This window comes from Xenopus laevis, chromosome 2L (genome assembly GCF_017654675.1).
Source record: "Xenopus laevis strain J_2021 chromosome 2L, Xenopus_laevis_v10.1, whole genome shotgun sequence".
Lineage (NCBI taxonomy): Eukaryota > Metazoa > Chordata > Amphibia > Anura > Pipidae > Xenopus > Xenopus laevis.
The window spans coordinates 168,338,235-168,357,002 of NC_054373.1; the positions used below are offsets into that span (position 1 = coordinate 168,338,235).

Here is an 18,768-nt window from a genome sequence, read left to right on the forward strand (position 1 = left end):
ACATTAAATAAAGCATGTCTTGTGATGACGGGCACTTTTCATGTTATAAACCCCCCACCCAAATCTTTATTGCAACTTTTCATTTACACAAACCTTTCTATGATTTTGGTGCCAAATAAGAAAATCGGGTTGAACAAAATCAACGGAATATGAATAACAAGTACCAGTAGAATCAAGTAATATCTGCTTTTGCCCTGCAGTTCAAGTGTTAAATACGCAGAACCCTCTATAACCAATGGGGCACGTCTCCTGGTGGTCTGTGATGTGGCTCTTGGTAACTGCAAGAATGTCTACAAGAGGGATTTCTCCTTAACTGCAGCTTCAAGTGGCTTTCACAGTGTTCAAAGTGTCCGGCAAATTCCATATGCAAGAATAGATTTCAAGGTAATTTATGTGTAGCATTCATATGCTGTAAAATACAAGATTTTTTTTTCTTTTTAAGATGGTGAGTGTCAGTAGGCAGTAAAGGGGTTATTTACAAAAACTTAAATTAACCTAATTTTTATATTAAAACAAAGTTCACCTAACTCCCATCTACAAATCGAAAGTATTTATCAATCATTCTTCTCGAAAAAGTCAGAGGGATAACACATTGCAACAAAATTGAGCGCCAATTGGAATTGTATTAATGACGCTCCAAAAACTTGACTTTATCGAATTGTCGCTGTGAAAACTTGACTTCATCAGATTATCGGACAAAAACTAAAATTTCATCGGATTATGCAGCACAGATCACAAGGTCAAGAAACATCTTCAGGGACTTTGACCATTGACTTCTACATGACCTCGACAGGTTTGAGATGGAGTATTCTCGGTTTCAGATTTTAGAAGCTTTGGGGTATAACAAATGTCTAGAAATTCAAGGTTTTTTTCCTCGAAAAAATTCAAGTTTCCCCCTAAAAAACTCGATCAGAGGTTTAATAAATGGGCCTATAAGTGTTTGTGTGTATTCCTTTAACAGGATGAAGAATTTTTGGTGTATAAGAAGGATCAAGTGAGAATGAGATATGTTGTTCAGTTCTGCACCGATAAAGACACTGTGAACATGGAACACAATAAACTTCCTATGGAGCTGGAGAACATAGAAGAAGATGGTGAAAGAGAACAAGTGCAATCAGATGATGAAGAAGAGAAAGTGCAATCAGATGATGAAGAAGAGAAAGTGCAATCAGATGATGAAGGAGAGAAAGTGCAATCAGATGATGATGGGGAACAAGTACAATCAGATGATGAATCAGGTGATGAAGGAACTGATTTGTCTAAATTATTTGTAAAAGTTTCTGTTTTCCCAGTCTATGGTAACCATCAATCTCAGTTATCAACATTATAGAAATATACTGTTTCTTGATGCTTCTTCACCAAAATAGCTCCACGGGCAGGTGGCATTCTTGTGCCAATATATTGATACTACAGGTATGGGATTTATTATTCAGACTGCTCGGGACCTTGGGTTTTCCAGATGAGGGGCCTTTTCATAATTTGGATCACCATATAAGTCTATTAAAAAAACATTTAAATGTTAAATAAACCCAACGGGATCAATGCAGATCAGATACCATTAAAGGGATACTGTCATGGGAATTTTTTTTCCAAAACACATCAGTTAATAGTGCTGCTCCAGCAGAATTCTGCACTGAAATCCATTTTTCAAAAGAGCAAACAGATTTTTTTATATTCAATTTTGAAATCTGACATGGGGCTAGACATTTTGTCAATTTCCCAGCTGCCCCTGGTCATCTGACTTGTGCCTGCACTTTAGGAGAGAAATGCTTTCTGGCAGGCTGCTGTTTTTCCTTCTCAATGTAAGTGAATGTGTCTCAGTGGGACATGGGTTTTTACTATTGAGTGTTGTTCTTAGATCTACCAGGCAGCTGTTATCTTGTGTTAGGGAGTTGTTATCTGGTTACTTCCCATTGTTCTTTTGTTTGGCTGCTGGGGGAGAAAAGGGAGGGGGGTGATATCACTCCAACTTGCAGTACAGCAGTAAAGAGTGATTGAAGTTTATCAGAGCACAAGTCACATGACTTGGGGCAGCTGGGAAATTGACAAAATGTCTAGCCCCATGTCAGATTTCAAAATTGAATATAAAAAAATCTGTTTGCTCTTTTGAGAAACGGATTTCAGTGCAGAATTCTGCTGGAGCAGCACTATTAACCGATTCATTTTGAAAAAAAGTTTTTTTGCCATGACAGTATCCCTTTAAGTACAAGGTACTGTTTTATTATGAAAGAGAAAAATGAAACCATTTTTTAAAAATAAAAGTTATTTTATTAAAATAGTTTCTATGGGAGATCTCCTTCTCGTCATTCAGAGCTTTCTGGGTAATGCGTTTCTGGATAAGGGATTCCATACCTTACAAAATACAGTTGCATTTTTGGGGGGGTCCAAAAAGCTTGACAGCATGTCTTATTCTTTCATTATAAAGTGAGACCAATGCCTTGATCTTTAGCCACCTCTGAGATCCTGTATCACACAACAGAGTTATTGGGCTGAAGAGGATTCAAAGTCATCTTCTTACTGCTAAGCTTTCATTGCCTTAGGTGCAGCAGGTTTCTATAGAATATTAATGCTCCAATCAGATGTTTCAAATAGTGCTCTCATCATAGTGCTGCTATTAAAGGGATACTGGTGTCACGATAAAAGGTGTTATTGTTATTTTTTGTACTTGTATGGGGAAATCCATCCATTTGAGTTTTAACTCAGTTGTGTGGTTTGGATGTACCATGAAGTTACTAATGATGCTTCATGCTTTACATACCTTGTCATATCTTGTACATACAAATCGTACATCTGGACATTGGTTTTATTAGGTACCAGATATGTTTATTGTATGTTTATTATGATTTTTCATGAATCTAATCTCTTGACATTCCCTTATTAGAGAATGAGCCACCAATGAAGAGCATAATACATGGTCTTCAGAGCATTGATGGCAAGCAGATTCCTCAGGATAGTGTTCATGTAAAAGCCAAAATAATAGATATCGCTGCAGAGGTAGGTGAGCTTGCGTAAACTATATTCAGAAATAAATAAACTCTGTGACTTATTAATACATTTGTGTTTAGGTTACACTTTTCCAGACATATGTAAGTCATTCTACGGACCCCATAGAGGCTAAATATGTTTCTCCACTGGACAGCAATGCAACTGTATGTGGATTTGAAGCATTTATAAATGGAAGACACTTTATAGGAGAGGTACAGTAGAATACAATGTAATTATATTGTCGTCATTTATGAATATTTCTCTGGTGAGACTAATGTAAGGAGACCTTTTTGGCAGGTTAAAGAAAAGGAGCGGTCACATGAGGAGTACAGGGCGGCTATCAGCGAGGGACATGGTGTTTATTTTATGGAAGAGGAGGCTGATGTAAGTTTGCTTCAAACCAATTCACATATAAGTGCAAAATATCAAGTTGTGTAAGCTGGCAGTAAAATGCAGAGAGCACTCACTTGAATATGGTTTTACAACCTCCTTTATTCCATCCTGGCAGGAAGAGAATAAAACATAACAGTGTAATGATGCGTTGCCTTGCTAATGAGTGCAGCTAGTATAGTACCCTTCCTTTTCGCTCTCCTATCGCTGATAGTTTGAAATAAAGGCGTTAAGTATAAAAGCAAAAAGAAAGAGCGCCATGAAAGGTTGACCCATAACATATTTCTATCAAACCTAGTCTATACATAAATAGCTAAAAATACATTTCAATAAGACATCTCTGAAAATTCATCTAAGTGCCCCATATATTAAAGTGTGGCCTTAATAAATATATAATACACAAGAGCCATTAATATTCTGTAATTTATATCCTTATAAACGGTGCTTAGTGATGTCATTGGTTATAATCGGAGCTTAGTGATGTCATTTCTGTCACATGACTCACTGAAACTTGTGTATTATAATAAATAAAGTATCCCCTGTTGCAAAATATGAGGATATTAGAAGTCAGCTCGGAGCTTCCGAGTTCCTTCGGCCTCGTGTTTTTATATGGTCATGGAACTCCTCGGTAACTTCTAATATTCTTATATAATGTTGGCAGCTCAATCACATATAATATACAGTACAGAAAAAATAGACTGTATAATAGACTATAGAGACATAGACATAGACTATATGTACTGTATAATTCAAGGCTTATTTACATGGGGCAGTTTTCAAAGTACCAAAGAAATAGGTACATTGTTTTTTATTATTTTTTGCACCATGCCATGTGCTTAACTCCTATAGGCGCAGGTTTGTGCTTCATAAATACAACACTGACTGGGTTTGGAAGTGTTTTGTTCATGAGAAGTGGAACAGATCCCTGGTTTCCCCCCAGCTAGTGCATCATTCAGACTCATCAGCTAGGTAAAGCAAAGCGCTATGGAGTATATTTACCACATTATAGTACAGGTACTAAAGCCTAGGCTGTAACTGTCCTCGGATCCTTGAAAGACTTTAAGAACATACCACTGGTACAAAAATAACTTTCTTTATTGGTAACATCATCATGATAGGGAATCAGGAACAAAGATGATGAGTTTTAGCAATATTGGTGCGATATAAGTGCAGTAAGTACACATAGAATGCGTAGAATGTGAGAATGTGAGGTAGAACTAGGGGCAAACATACAAAAAGAGCATTCAGTATATATTCTAACATATAATCACTAACATTGTCATTAGCAGCATTAATCAGTACACATAAACAAAGATAGTTCACCTATTTTCGCCTCATAGGATCTTAAGGGCAGTTTCTCTACTCTGGCATGCTCTCTGAAGATTCTGTCTCTAAGATGGCTGCTAGCATGTCTGGCTAGATTCTAGAAGATCTCAGAGTGAGGCTGGGTTCTGATTGGACTAGACTGTCAGGTGGCTGGAGTACTCAAATTAACCCTGTAATGTCCTGTGCTTAGCTGGCTGTATTATAGCTGCTGGCTGTTACTTTACACACAAATGAACTTTAACAGCAGGAATAACTTTTCTGCTTGCCATACAACAGAGCGTATAGAGGTATATATTGTTCTGTACTGCAAACTAGCGCTAAGTTGCTATAAACTTCTCTTATATTAACAGTCACAATGAATTATGCAGTTCAAATGTTAGATTGGCTTGGGCGGGCAGCTACACTCCCACCAAATTACCTTTAATTTATGCATTCATTGTTGGGTTGGGTTGCATAAATTAAGGGGATTTTACTTCTTCCTTCTTGTTATGCATTTGATCATGTTCGGTCAAATATTGCACACGTCGCCATCTCTTTCTGGTATACCAATCTTCCTGGCTGTTGGTTGTAGTGTTTAAGGCTTGAATGACCTTCACTTCAGGATCGCACATTGATAGCTCTAGGCAATCTTTGTTGGGTACTATTTCCCTTTCCCATAGGAACTTTGGGCCTGTAAACCAATTTGAGTCCTTAATTTCTGAAACTTTAAGACCTCTTGAAGCATGATCAGCTGGATTCCTTTCTGACTCAATGTAGTTCCACCGGTCTGGATCAGTAATTTCTCTAATTCTTTGAACTCTGTTTGCCACAAAGACATGAAATCTTCGAGCTTCATTATTTATGTAGCCTAGAACCACCTGTGAGTCTGTCCAAAAGTACTCTTCATCTACCTTGAACTCTAATTGGTCTCTCAGGAACTTGCTCACTGAAGCAGAAACTACAGCAGCTGCTAGTGCCAGTCTTGGTATTGTGAGAACATTGGTAGGTGCAACTCTGGTCTTGGCCATGACAAGGGAGCATCCGTGATGTAGGAACATTGGCCATAACCGTAACTACTAGCGTCTGAGAAGTGATGCAGTTCGATTCTCTCATACTTTCCAAAGTCGTAGGGTGCAAAGCACCTTAGTATTCTGACTCCTTGCAGATCTTGTAAATCCTTAATCCAACTCTCCCACCTTGGCCTCAGTTCTTCTGGTATAGAGTCATCCCAACCTAGTTTCTGTCTGCACAGCTCTTGGAGTATTCCCTTTCTTCTGAGGATCACTGGGGCTAAGAATCCCAATGGATCATAAATAGAAGCTACCGTGGAGAGAATATTGCGTCTTGTTGCTGGTTTCTCTTCAATAGAGACCTTAAAGAAGAACTCATCATTTTCCACATCCCATCTCAGGCCAAGTGCATTCTGGAATGGAAGATCATCGTAGTTGAGGTCTACATTTTTCATTGCTGATGCACGTTCAGATTCGCAAATGGATTCCAACACTTCTCTGTTGTTTGAGATGAACTTGTGAAGGCGCAGATTTCCCTTTGCGTACAACTCTTGAGTTTCTTTCACTAATTTGATTGCTGAGTCAGCAGATTGCAGGCTTACAAGTCCATCGTCAACATAAAAGTTTTTTGTAATGAAGTTTGCTGCAGATGGATAATTTCTTTCGTTTTGATTGGCCAGGTGTTTCATACCGTAATTGGCACAAACTGGGGATGATGCTGCTCCAAACAGATGAACTTTCATGCGATATTCCACAGGCTCTGTATTCGTGTTTCCATTCTCCCACCATAGGAACCTCAGGAAATCTCTATCTTCCTCTTTCACATGAAACCTGTGGAACATCTTTTCAATGTCACACATGACAGCAATGGGGTATTTCCGAAATCTACAGAGAACTCCAGATAGCATATTCGTGAGGTCTGGTCCCGTTAACAGATAATCGTTCAATGCAACACCATCATACCTTGCTGAGCAATCAAACACCACTCTTATCTTGTCTGGTTTCTTCGAGTGATAGACACCTTGATGTGGAATGTACCAAACCTTCCCCAGGTCTGGTTGATGGTCAGCTCTTTCTGCATCTCCGTCTTGTATGATGCCTTCCATAAACTTGAAATAGTCGCTTTTGAACTTTGGCTCTCTTCCCAGCTTCCTCTCTAAACGTCTTAGTCGTACTAAGGCAAGATTCTTATTGTATGGAAGGTCAGGGCGTTTTTTGAAAGGTAAGGGCATCTCTAGATGGCCTTGTTGGTTTAGCTGAATGCCTCCTTCCAAGATGTGTAGGAATGTTATATCTTCTTGAGATATGCTCTTTTCTTTTGAGCTGGTGTCTGCAAAGTCTGACTCAAGAATCTTGATCACTGTAGCAGGACTTGGGGTTAGTGACATCTTGACAGATATGCGATTACATAACCCGGTTACTTGTCTTGAGCTTGCAGCCTGTTGTGGTCCTCCAACAATGCTCCATCCTAAATCAGTTTTGATGGCATATGGTTCATCATCACCTCCTGTTATTATTTGTCGTGGCATCAGTGCTTTAGAACAGTCATAACCTATCAGAAGCCCCACACGGTACTCCTTCAGAGGGGGTATTTTATGAGAGATAACTGATAGGTGCTTCCACTTTTGGGCTGTTTCACAGGTAGGTATGTGTTCACGATCTAGGGGTATGAAGTCTCTTGTATAGACCGGAGGTAGATCTATGGTGACATCTGAGCAAAGTCCCTTGACTTTTAGTCCTGTGACTCTTTGACTATCTTCCAATGAGTCTTTTCCCATAATCGTTGAGAGTTTAAGCTTCACTGGCTCCATTGCCACTTGCAATTTCTCACAGACTTCTTGATCGATAAATGTGTTACTGCTTTGTGTGTCTAGTAATGCATAAGCAAGTACCTCCTTGCTTTCTGTTCCTGGAGATGAGATACACACTGGGATGATCATTGACGTATTCTTACTCTCACTTTTAACCATACAGCAAGATAGTGTGGATATTACTTCTCCCTCAATGAGAGTACTGAGTGTTGAAGCTTTATCCCTTTTTGGGCGATCTTCATGTAATGGGGTTGGGTGACGTCCTTTACAAATGCCACAGGTGGCTCTTCTTTTACAGTCCTTGGCACTGTGTCCCTTTCTTAGGCAACCAAAACAGAGTTGTTTATCCAGTATGAATCTTTTCTTCTCCTCTACAGACCTTTCCTTCATTTGTTGACATTTGTAGATGTAGTGATTCTCTCCACAGAACATGCATTGAAGAGGTGTGTGTCTCTCTGTCTGTACTTTCTCTCTATTCGGTACATCAATGACCTTAGGCTTACTCTCATTGTTATCATGGTCTTTAGTCATTGTATCGACTGCAAATGAAGTTGCCTTTGCACGTTTTATCTCTCTCGTTGGCTTTCCTTCCAAAGGTTTCAGAACGTGAAGGGATGACACTGGATTGCATGCTATACGTGCTTCTGAATTGACAAATGAAGAGAACTCTTCAAAACTGGGATACTCCTTGCCTTGGTCTAACTGTTTAGTTACATGACGATTCCATCTTGAGGTCACCCAATCAGGCAGCTTAAGTAACATTTTCTGGTTTTCTTCACAGTCATTCAGTACTTGCAAACCCTTTATGTGAGGAATGGCGTTGCTACATGCTTGCAGGAAGTCCCCATACTCTCTAAGCCTAACATACTCTTTAGAGCTTATCTTTGGCCAACTGTTAAGTCTTTCTCTAAAGGCTCGCTGTACTACAAAGGGATGACCATACCGTGCATTTAGCTTCTCCCATGCTTGTTTGTAGGCTTCTTCATCCTTCCTGTAGAAGCTACCTTCAAGCGCCCTCTTTGCTTCTCCACTAACATACTTCTGTAGGTAGAACAACTTGTCTGCTGGATTGGAGCAGCGACGTTCAATAAGTGCTTCAAAGCTTGTACTCCACTCTATGAACTTCAATGGGTCTCCTGAGAATACAGTTGGTTCAGGAGTTGGAAGTCTTGTAAGAACCATTGTCTCATGTATTGCTTGGGCAATAGCTGCAACACTTCCTTGGTCACTATGATGACTAGTGGGGATAGAAGGACAGGGATCTGTTCTCTCGGGAAGTACTGCTCTGGATCTATCACCATTTTCTTTTATTTCCTCTTCAGTATATACTCTAAGTTTAGCTTCCATGACCTCGATGTCTCTTTGGTTTTTTAACTTTTTTAATTGTTGACGTTGTGCTTCGATAACAGCTTCCATCTCAATCTCAGCTCTTTTAGCGGCAAGTTGTGCAGATGCTTCTACTCTTTTGGCTGAGGTACTTGTGCACTTAGATGAGTGGCTAGAATGTTTGCTAGAAGATGCTACTCTTGAAACTGTAGATCCATATACAGACTTTGCATAATCCCTTTTATAAAGCTCTAGTAGCCTTGTCCTCTCTGTCTCTACATCAAAGTCGGTTTCAATTGATCGTATTCTCATAAGCCCTAATAAATCTGCTGTTATTGCAGTGCATGTGTCGATCTTCCTCTTAATGTCCTGGGAGGGTGCTGTGTATGACCTTAGCTCATCATATATTGTCTTCATATCTAACTCATGCTTCTCTACAGCATCCATCATATTGGATAATTCATCCTCTGCACACTCTTGTTTTAGCTTCATGCGAACCTCATTGGTATGCGTTTTCCATTTTATGTACATTTGGTTGAATTTCCTTTCTCTTTGTGCAGCCTCTTGTTGCATATATTCTAGCATTTTTGGGGTAGGTCTCCTCTCACGAGATGACTGTCTCAACTTGCTTATCTGTTCTGAGACTGCTTGAGACTCCCTAAGCTCAGCTTCTAAAGTCTCTATCTTAGACAGGTACTTTTTTATGTCACAATGTATCCTTTCTATCTCTTCAGGATCTGTCTCTGACTTTAAGGTTTCCCTCAACTCTAATACCTTCTGTTGTAGGGAATATCTCTCACTATTGAACGCTTCACCCTCTAACAATGGCATTGAATCACTATAAACAGACATTTTGACTTGAAAGAGTTAAATATCAGTTAAACACAAAGGAATAAATAACTTTATTCAAATTCACATAAAGTCCTTATAATGCAAATATCTCTGGATTCTCTCAAAGTTCTTATTACCTTTTATTCAGTGTCTCTTAATGTGCCAAGGTCAGCACATAACCATCAATAAGGAATAAACAGGAAACTCTGACCTTAATGTGAAGAGCAGGATACAGTGACTTGGCTTGCTGATTCAAAATAAGTGTCTCTCTATAGAAGTTAGGAATCACTCAGGATCAGTCTTTGCAGAAGTAGATGCAAGGTGAGGGACTTTGGCTTGCTTGCAGTTGCTTACAGGATGCTGATGGTCTGTGTCTTTACTTGCAGAGATGCAGCTGTCAGAATTGTTGCTCTGCTTGTGTGCGATGTCTCTGGGTGAATTGCAGCACGTGGTTGTTTCACTCTGGGCGGTAACACGCTTGTCGATATGTGCGCTCTCACTGTGGCAATGCTCTGACTCTGAAGGCCGCAGGGAAGGCATACATCTACTTGGGTGCAATACTGGGCTCTATTTGTGCTTCTTCTGTGGTATTTTGTCAACTCTATTGCCACAGAAAAGGCAGGTTAGCTTTGCAGGGCTGTTTAATCTTTCTTTTTTTTTGCGCACTGTCTCTTTAAGGGCTTGCAATTACACTCTGAGGCACACTTGATATGGCTTCTGCTCTAGCTCTGATGAGGTGCGTCTTCTCGCCTCCTCAGAGGGTAATAGTTCTACTGTAACTGTCCTCGGATCCTTGAAAGACTTTAAGAACATACCACTGGTACAAAAATAACTTTCTTTATTGGTAACATCATCATGATAGGGAATCAGGAACAAAGATGATGAGTTTTAGCAATATTGGTGCGATATAAGTGCAGTAAGTACACATAGAATGCGTAGAATGTGAGAATGTGAGGTAGAACTAGGGGCAAACATACAAAAAGAGCATTCAGTATATATTCTAACATATAATCACTAACATTGTCATTAGCAGCATTAATCAGTACACATAAACAAAGATAGTTCACCTATTTTCGCCTCATAGGATCTTAAGGGCAGTTTCTCTACTCTGGCATGCTCTCTGAAGATTCTGTCTCTAAGATGGCTGCTAGCATGTCTGGCTAGATTCTAGAAGATCTCAGAGTGAGGCTGGGTTCTGATTGGACTAGACTGTCAGGTGGCTGGAGTACTCAAATTAACCCTGTAATGTCCTGTGCTTAGCTGGCTGTATTATAGCTGCTGGCTGTTACTTTACACACAAATGAACTTTAACAGCAGGAATAACTTTTCTGCTTGCCATACAACAGAGCGTATAGAGGTATATATTGTTCTGTACTGCAAACTAGCGCTAAGTTGCTATAAACTTCTCTTATATTAACAGTCACAATGAATTATGCAGTTCAAATGTTAGATTGGCTTGGGCGGGCAGCTACATAGGCAACTGTCCCGATTTCCTGCTATGGAAAGTGCAATTTTTGAATATGGTAATCATGCCATCCTTGCTTGACAGTTTGAGTAGTTTTGCACCCATTTTCTTTAAAAGGGATATTGAAAACAATAATGGCCATGGGAGTGGTTATAAGGATCTTATGGATAGCCTCAAAGCTTAGGAAAGGCTCATGACACATCTCCTATTCTCTACTAGTGTTTTTCAGCAAGTGCATTTGCCAAATCCAGTGTCAGGCTGAGCCGCCAGGACAAAACCTCTCTCCCACATTTGGACCCAATAGCGGAAAAGGAAGAGGAGCTATGCAGCGTGCGTGCAGGTGGGGCTTAGGTTAGATGCTGGGCACCTGTAACAGGGCACTTTGGTCACAGTCCTGGTGAGTCCTGGATGACCCAGTCTGACCCTGGCCAAATCCTACCAAGATTTTTAGTCCTAAAATGGTCATTGGGACATTTTTGGACTGGTATCCACTGGTCACTGCTCGTGACATGCTGTTTCCATTGATGCTAATCGCAAGCGTCTCTTCTGGGTTCCTTTTTTTATGTTTTTTGTACTGACAATTTTTATTAGTTTTCAACAATACAATCATTATATTGGCATATAATGGTTTAAAACATTGCAGGTATACTCATTGTGTTAACCAAAATAATATACACACAATTAAACAAAAATGGAAAGGGTAGTGTAACCTATATTATATCTGTATGTCTCTCAGGGTAGTTACAATTCATATACATATAAAAATACGTATATAAATATGTATATATGTATATAAATACATATAGGGGCCCATTTACTTAGCTCGAGTGAAGGAATAGAAGAAAGAAAACTTCGAATTTCGAATGTTTTTTTTGGCTACTTCGACCATCGAATTGGCTACTTTGACTACGACTTCGAATCGAACGATTCGAACTAATAATCGTTCGACTATTCGACCATTCGATAGTCTAAGTACTGTCTCTTTAAAAAAACCTTCAACCCCTTACTTCGCCACCTAAAACATACCGAGGTGCCATGTTAGCCTATGGGGAAGGTCCCCATAGGCTTTCTAACAATTTTTAGGATTCGAACGATTCGAAGGATTTAATTGTTCGAGCGAACGATTTTTCGTTCGATTGTTTGATCAAACTATTTGCTGTAAATCCTTCGACTTCGATATTCAAAGGTGAAGGATTTACATTCGGCAGTCGAATATCCAGTGTTAATTAACCCTCGATATTTGACCCTATGTAAATCTGCCCCATAAACTTGTGAGCTTCAAAAACAACTTTTTCCCCCCTAAACTCCTCGGTACTGCTTCTTCTTATTCTAAATTGTTGGTCACCTCTCTTTGTACTTGGGACATCTTGTTTTTTCCAATTTCTAGCAATCAAAAGTCTACAAGTGTTTAGTATTTGGAAAGTCAGAAATTCTAAATTTTTGTTTGGAAGTTTTCCGTATAAATTCAGCAGCATAACTTCCGGGGACTGTGGGATATCTCTGTATTTTCCAACATGTCCACCAAATATAGAGCATATCTCCTATGTCCTTGTCGCATCTCCAACAGGAATTTGAAGCTCCAGAGTACATTTTTGATAATCAGTTATATAAGATTCTGTAATAGCAATGTGGAGATAGCCTTTTGCCATTCCTTCTTTGTATAGTTTTTCTTAATTCTTTGTTCCCATTTAATCATGTGTGGAATTTTATGTATTTCCTTTGGTTCTGCTAAAAGACCATACATCTTTGCCATTCCTTTTTTTATGCTCAAACCATCTTAGAAGTAGCTTTCAAAGCTCGATAGTGTTTTGAGTTTAGAATAAGGAAGTGTTGTTATATAATTCCGTATTAGCAGATATTTGTGAAAGTCATTTTTTTCTAAGTATAGTTCATTTTTAAGACACATGAAGGATTTAAATTGGTCTGCACGGTACAAGTCCTCTTCTGGGTTCTTAATGTGCTATAAGCCTAAAACTTAAAGCTTTGCTAGAAGAACATTTTAACTAATGCAACGGTAATGTTATTATAATTTAAAACCCATGGCTAATAATTTGCAGATAATGAGGACACTAACACACATGTGACAATATTACACATTTACAAAGAATGTGAATGTTATTTACAGGGCATCTTCTCAGTGAGTCTTGCAACCCTGCCTCCAGAAGCCACTGTCATCATTAAAGTCACCTACTTAACAGTGCTGAGTCGGGATCAAGATAGCCTTCCTGTACGATTCCTCATTCCCCCTACAGTGACATCTTGGGAAACGAATGAGAAAGAATACACTCAGGTTTGTATGATGAGTAGTACTGTTTATAAAGAGGTATTTATACTCAAGTTTGCTAAGACTATGGCATAAATTTCAGCAAGGATTTTGCCATATCAAGAAAAAATAGAATATATAGTGGTGTAATTATCAAGAGGGGGAACTTGGAAAGGGCCCCGAAACGTTTGATCGGGTGTGCAGTGTCTGAAGCACCTTGTAATAAAAGTTAGGATTACCCCATTTGAAGCTAAACAAGGTACGTGTTCCATTTTGTTTAAAAGGAACTTGAAAAGGGGACAGTAAAGAACTGCGGTGGAATTGTTTACTGTACATTTGCTGTGAGATGGAGGCCTGTGAGATGGCAGCCAATTCCCATGCAGGGGGAATTTACACCGAACTGTGTCAGTCTTTCCCAGTTTAAAGTCAAAACTAGGACTGATTAAATATATCCTACTGTGCTTTTGGGAAAGGACAATATGGACACATTCACAATTCATTTGACACAAACAACTGATGATCTAGAGAGGCTTCTATAGAGCTGCAACTTTTAAAGCTATTGAGACACCATATGTTTTTTAACATTGCCTACACGGTGAGGATAATTTTTAAAAACCAGGTGGTACTTCCAGTTAGAGTCCTGTGCGGAACCAATTTGTTAAACCTGACCCGGGACCCGCAACCCGCATTCTTATTTTTTTTTTTTATTTAAATTTTTATTACTTTTACAAGTTTGACATTTTACCATTAGACACTTTACAAATAATCAACCCGAGAAAATAAAGGAGAAAAAAAAAAAAAAAAAGGGAAAGAAAAAAGAAAACAATATTCAAAGAAGACACAACCCGCATTCTTACCCGCTTGGACCCGCTACCGCGATCTGCAAGTACCTTATCCGCAACCCACTGACCATCAAGAATCAAGAAGTGCTGTCATTGAAAACCGGAATGTGACGTCATTGGAAGTAGGCGTGATCAGAAAAAAGGAGTAAAACTCGGAAGAGCTGTCATTGTAAACCGGAAGTGACATCATCGGAAGTAGGCGTGGTTAGAAAAAAGGAGTAAATCTCACTACTGAGCAGACCCGCGTCCCGCAGAACCGTCGACCTGTGTCTGTACCCGCTCCCAAAACTTCTTCCCCCAACCCGCTTTTTTTCCTAGTAACCCGCTGGTACCCGACTCGCTGCATGACTCTAGTTTCAGGGTTCCCTTGGGTGTCCTGCATCAATAGGAACAGTGCTGTGCTCCAAAAGATTAGGCGACACAAATTATTCATTGACCTCTATGGAATTTCACTGAGGGTAAGCACACTATCAAATTTAAGGGAAAGGGATTCACTTTTTGGTTTGTGGAATAATAATTGAGAAAAACTTTCTTAACTATAATGGATTTTCTGAAAATAAAGTGGGGTGATTTCCTGTCCAACAAATATGAAAACAAGTTTAGCAAATCAAGAAAGTTTTCATATAATAATTTTTATGGTGGTGCTATGGAAAATAATCTAGTAAATTTGCCCCAGTATGTAATTATTTTCTGTGTTTTGCATTTGTGACAAACCCAGTTTGGTTACAGAATCCTGTAGGATGGCAAAAGTTGTAGGACACGGGGTTTGCTATCACTGGGCTACAGTACAATTGGTAGCTTTTTGGATGTTATTACGTTATTAACCAATTTTTTTATGTTTCTGCAGTATGAAGGTGTGGAAAACCTTGCGCCAGAGGGGTACGTATCAGACAAGGGCAATTTTAATGTAGAATTACAGAAGTTAATATATGCTTATATATATAAGTTAATTTCACACAGCATGATAAATACGTCCCATAGTATCACACACAGCAAAGGTTTTGGAATTCGGGTACAAGGCCCTTTTTGCTGTACAAGAAAATTTGGATTCAGGTGATTGACATCCATCAGATTCATGAACCAATCATTGATCAGTGACATTAAGCCCTACCCACTTCTATTCTGAAAGATTTTACTGGCTGGTCACATGGTGCAATTTTTAAACTGCATGCTGCATGAGCTTACACTCCTTATAAAAAGTATGGACATTTTTTTTTAAATAGTAAAACTTATAGAAAATTTGAGCAGAAAAAGAAAATTGAAGACATTAGGGGGGTTATTTACAAAAATCCAAATTTATCTCATTATTTAAATAAATAAAACACAAACTTCCATACTCAATTTTACCATATTTATTATTAAAAAAGCTAGATTTAATTGGTTCGGTAAAAACTCAATAAAAACAAGTAAAAACCTGAATCATATGGGGGTTTTTTTTCGGCCTTTTTCCCGAAAACCCCGGATTTTTGCCTGAAATGTTCCTGGATTTTCGGTCTAATTCCAGAGCAGACCACAGAAATGTCAAAATAGAATAGGATTGACTTATACACAACCTTGGCGGGTCTGAGATGGCGAATTTTCAGATTTTGGGCTTTTTGCAGCATCAGGCTTTAATAAATCTTAAAGAATTCGAGTTTTTAAAAAAAAAAAAAAAACATGAAAAATTCGAGTTTTGCCCCAAAAAGCCAGACCCAAGTTTAGTAACTAATCCCCTTGAATTCATAATTTTACAAGTGCCACTATGGATTTATGCAAGCTTAGTTGTCAAGTCCAATGTACTGTCTGAAAAAAAAATAAGTATTAATAAAAAATGGCTTGTTTAAATGGGACTAGACTGATATGGCAATGCTATAAAAAAGAAAAAATGAAGACCAATTGAAAAGTTGCATAGAAGTAGACATTCAATAACATATTAAACATTAACTTAACGGTGAACTACCCCTTTAAGCTCGATTTTATAGATGTGCCCCCAATATTTCACATAGTCTGGTATATCCAGAAATCAGGAAGGGAATGACATGTGAATGGGTCCTGTCCATTTGTAAGACATGGGGATGCTGATGGTGTAGGCACAGTGCCCTTGTTCAGTAAATTGCACTTAAGAAGTTTTTTGAGAAGTGCTGTAAAATATTATTAACATTATCTTATTTTTTGCATCTTTTTCTCCCAGTGAATATATTTAATAATTGTGGCATTTTTTTCTTATTTTCTGTTCCAGTTGTTTCTCTCTGGATCTATCTATTGAGATGCCTTGCAAAATTGAATCTTTTTATTGCAAAACACACCTGATTAAAGTAAAAGTAAGCTATTGTAACCCTATTTTAATGTCTTCCTTTAAAGGAGAAGGAAAGTCGCTTCACACTTGGGGTGCCAAATGTTAGGCACCCCCAATTGATTGTATTGACTTACCCGAAACCCCCGGCCGGTGCTTCTATCAGCAGAAAACTGCACCGGCCCGGGGTTATACCAGTGAGCACCACGGAGCGATCCTCTTCCGACTTATTCTTTCTTCAAAGTTCCCGTGGCAGACACGTGCGCAGTAGAATGAAATATCCGGCTTTTTAGTTAAAGTTCGGCTTTTCGCTCTAATGCGCGTGCGCAGCCGAGAGAAGCAAGAAGAAGCCGGAAGAGAAGCGTTCCGTGGTGCTCGCTGGAATAACCCCAGGCCGGTGCAGTTTTCTGTTGATAGGAGCATCGGCCAAGGGTTTCAGGTAAGTAAATACATTCACTTGGGGGTGCCTTACCATGGTCCTGAATTCCCTTTACTAAGTGAAAGGGTACTGGGTATTTACCTCTCATGGCAGTGCCTCTACCTAATGGAATCCACCTTTGGGTGGCCCCACTAGGAAGCAGTAATTACACACCAAGTGATGTATAACAAATGGAACTTTATATAATAAAAAAAAGTACAATTCACATATCAATGACCCACTACCCTGGGAAACCCTTTTCAATCCAATCCTGGCACATCCTTACCAGTCCCACACTCCACTCTGGGTGGACAAAGACAGTCTGTCCCATTTTTTAACCCTATGGATCCCTACACTATGTTAATATGTTTCCAACTATTTCTAGATGTATTCATTCACCAACATATATAAACTAAAACTAAAACTGAAAGGCATGATCAGTGTGCTCTGTAACTTTGACTTTGTATGGCTAAAATTTTGCTGCCTATAAAGCCACTTTTGTCCTGGTCAGCAGCCAATTAGCCAAAACAATCATCACTGCAACTGATATCTGATCAGGGTTGCTTCAGCTATTCATTATAAAGGCACGAACACATTAAAGGATAACTATACCCCCAAAATGAATTCTTAAGCAACAGATAGTTTATATCAAATTAAGTGACATATTAAAGAATCTTACCAAATTGGTATATATATTTAAATATAAATCTTGCCCTTTTACATCTCTTGCCTTAAAGCACCATTTCATGATGGTCTGTGTGCTGCCTCAGAGATCACCTGACCAGAAATACTGCAACTCTAACTGTAACAAGTGTTGAAGCAAAAGACAGAACTCTGTCTGTTAATTGGCTCATGTGACCTAACATGTATGGTTTGTTTGTGTGCACCGTGAATCATACGATCCCAGGGGGTGGCCCTTATCTTTAAAATGGCAATTTTCTATTTATGATTACCCAATGGCACATACTACTAAAAAAGTATATTATTATGAACATAGTTCATTTACATGAAGCAGGGTTTTACATATGAGCTGTTTTATGCATTATATTTTTAGAGAGACCTACATTGTTTGGGGATATAGTTTTCCTTTAAGTAGCAGACGGCCATCTTGGATTTTGTTAGGCATGTCAACGGCACTGCACATGCTCAGTGTGCTCTGGGCAGCTGTTGAAAAGCTAAGCTTAGGGGTGTCACAAACCATGATGCACAAAATTAGGTTTATCTGTCATATAATCTGAATCTACAGGGCTGATTATTACATTTTGGTGCTAATTGTTCTGAGTTTGGAGCTACCATGTATATTCTCTATATACAGTATATTGTGAGTTGATCCCTAAGCTCAGATACAGTAAGTGACAGCAGCCCAGAGCCTGTGCAGACCCCCAACACATAATTTGTAGCATTTCATTTTCTACCCTATTTCTTTATTATGCTTTAGTGATTCTAATTGTTCACCTCAGACCCAGAATAACACTTTCTTTGCATTAGTGTATTAAAGGTTTAAATTCATGGGTCTGATCACCTTCCAAAGCCTGTGGATCAAACAGTCATATGTTTCCTTATATTCCTAAACCTGATTATTGAGGGCAGTGACACACTCTAAGATTAAGGGAGATTAGTCGGCCAGCGTCAAATCTCCTCTTCTTCGGACGACTAATCTCCCTGAACTGCCTTCCAGCTGGCTAGAATCTAAATCACCAGCGGGATGGCACTTGGATGACTTCGTTCAGAAAACAAAGTGCTCCCAAGTGCCATCCCGCTGGTGATTTAAATTCCAGCCGGCAGGAAGGCAGTTCGGGGAGATTAGTCTCCCGAAGAAGAGGAGATTTTCGCTGGGTGACTAATCTCCC

At 39.0% G+C, this 18,768-nt stretch overlaps 1 protein-coding gene across 4 annotated transcripts in view; it reads left to right on the forward strand.

Annotated features, from left to right (window-relative positions):
- The window catches only part of parp4.1.L (poly(ADP-ribose) polymerase family member 4, gene 1 L homeolog), a 62,275-nt gene that overhangs the window by 20,647 nt on the left and 22,860 nt on the right, over positions 1-18,768 (forward strand). For all 4 annotated transcript variants that reach the window (XM_018247750.2, XM_041582679.1, XM_018247749.2 and 1 more), the window contains exons 14-21: positions 201-384; positions 962-1,238; positions 2,882-2,994; positions 3,066-3,197; positions 3,283-3,369; positions 13,249-13,413; positions 15,076-15,107; positions 16,447-16,528. In XM_018247750.2, the coding sequence (XP_018103239.1) occupies positions 201-384; positions 962-1,238; positions 2,882-2,994; positions 3,066-3,197; positions 3,283-3,369; positions 13,249-13,413; positions 15,076-15,107; positions 16,447-16,528 (1,072 nt within the window). The remainder of the gene's footprint in view (positions 1-200; positions 385-961; positions 1,239-2,881; positions 2,995-3,065; positions 3,198-3,282; positions 3,370-13,248; positions 13,414-15,075; positions 15,108-16,446; positions 16,529-18,768) is intronic.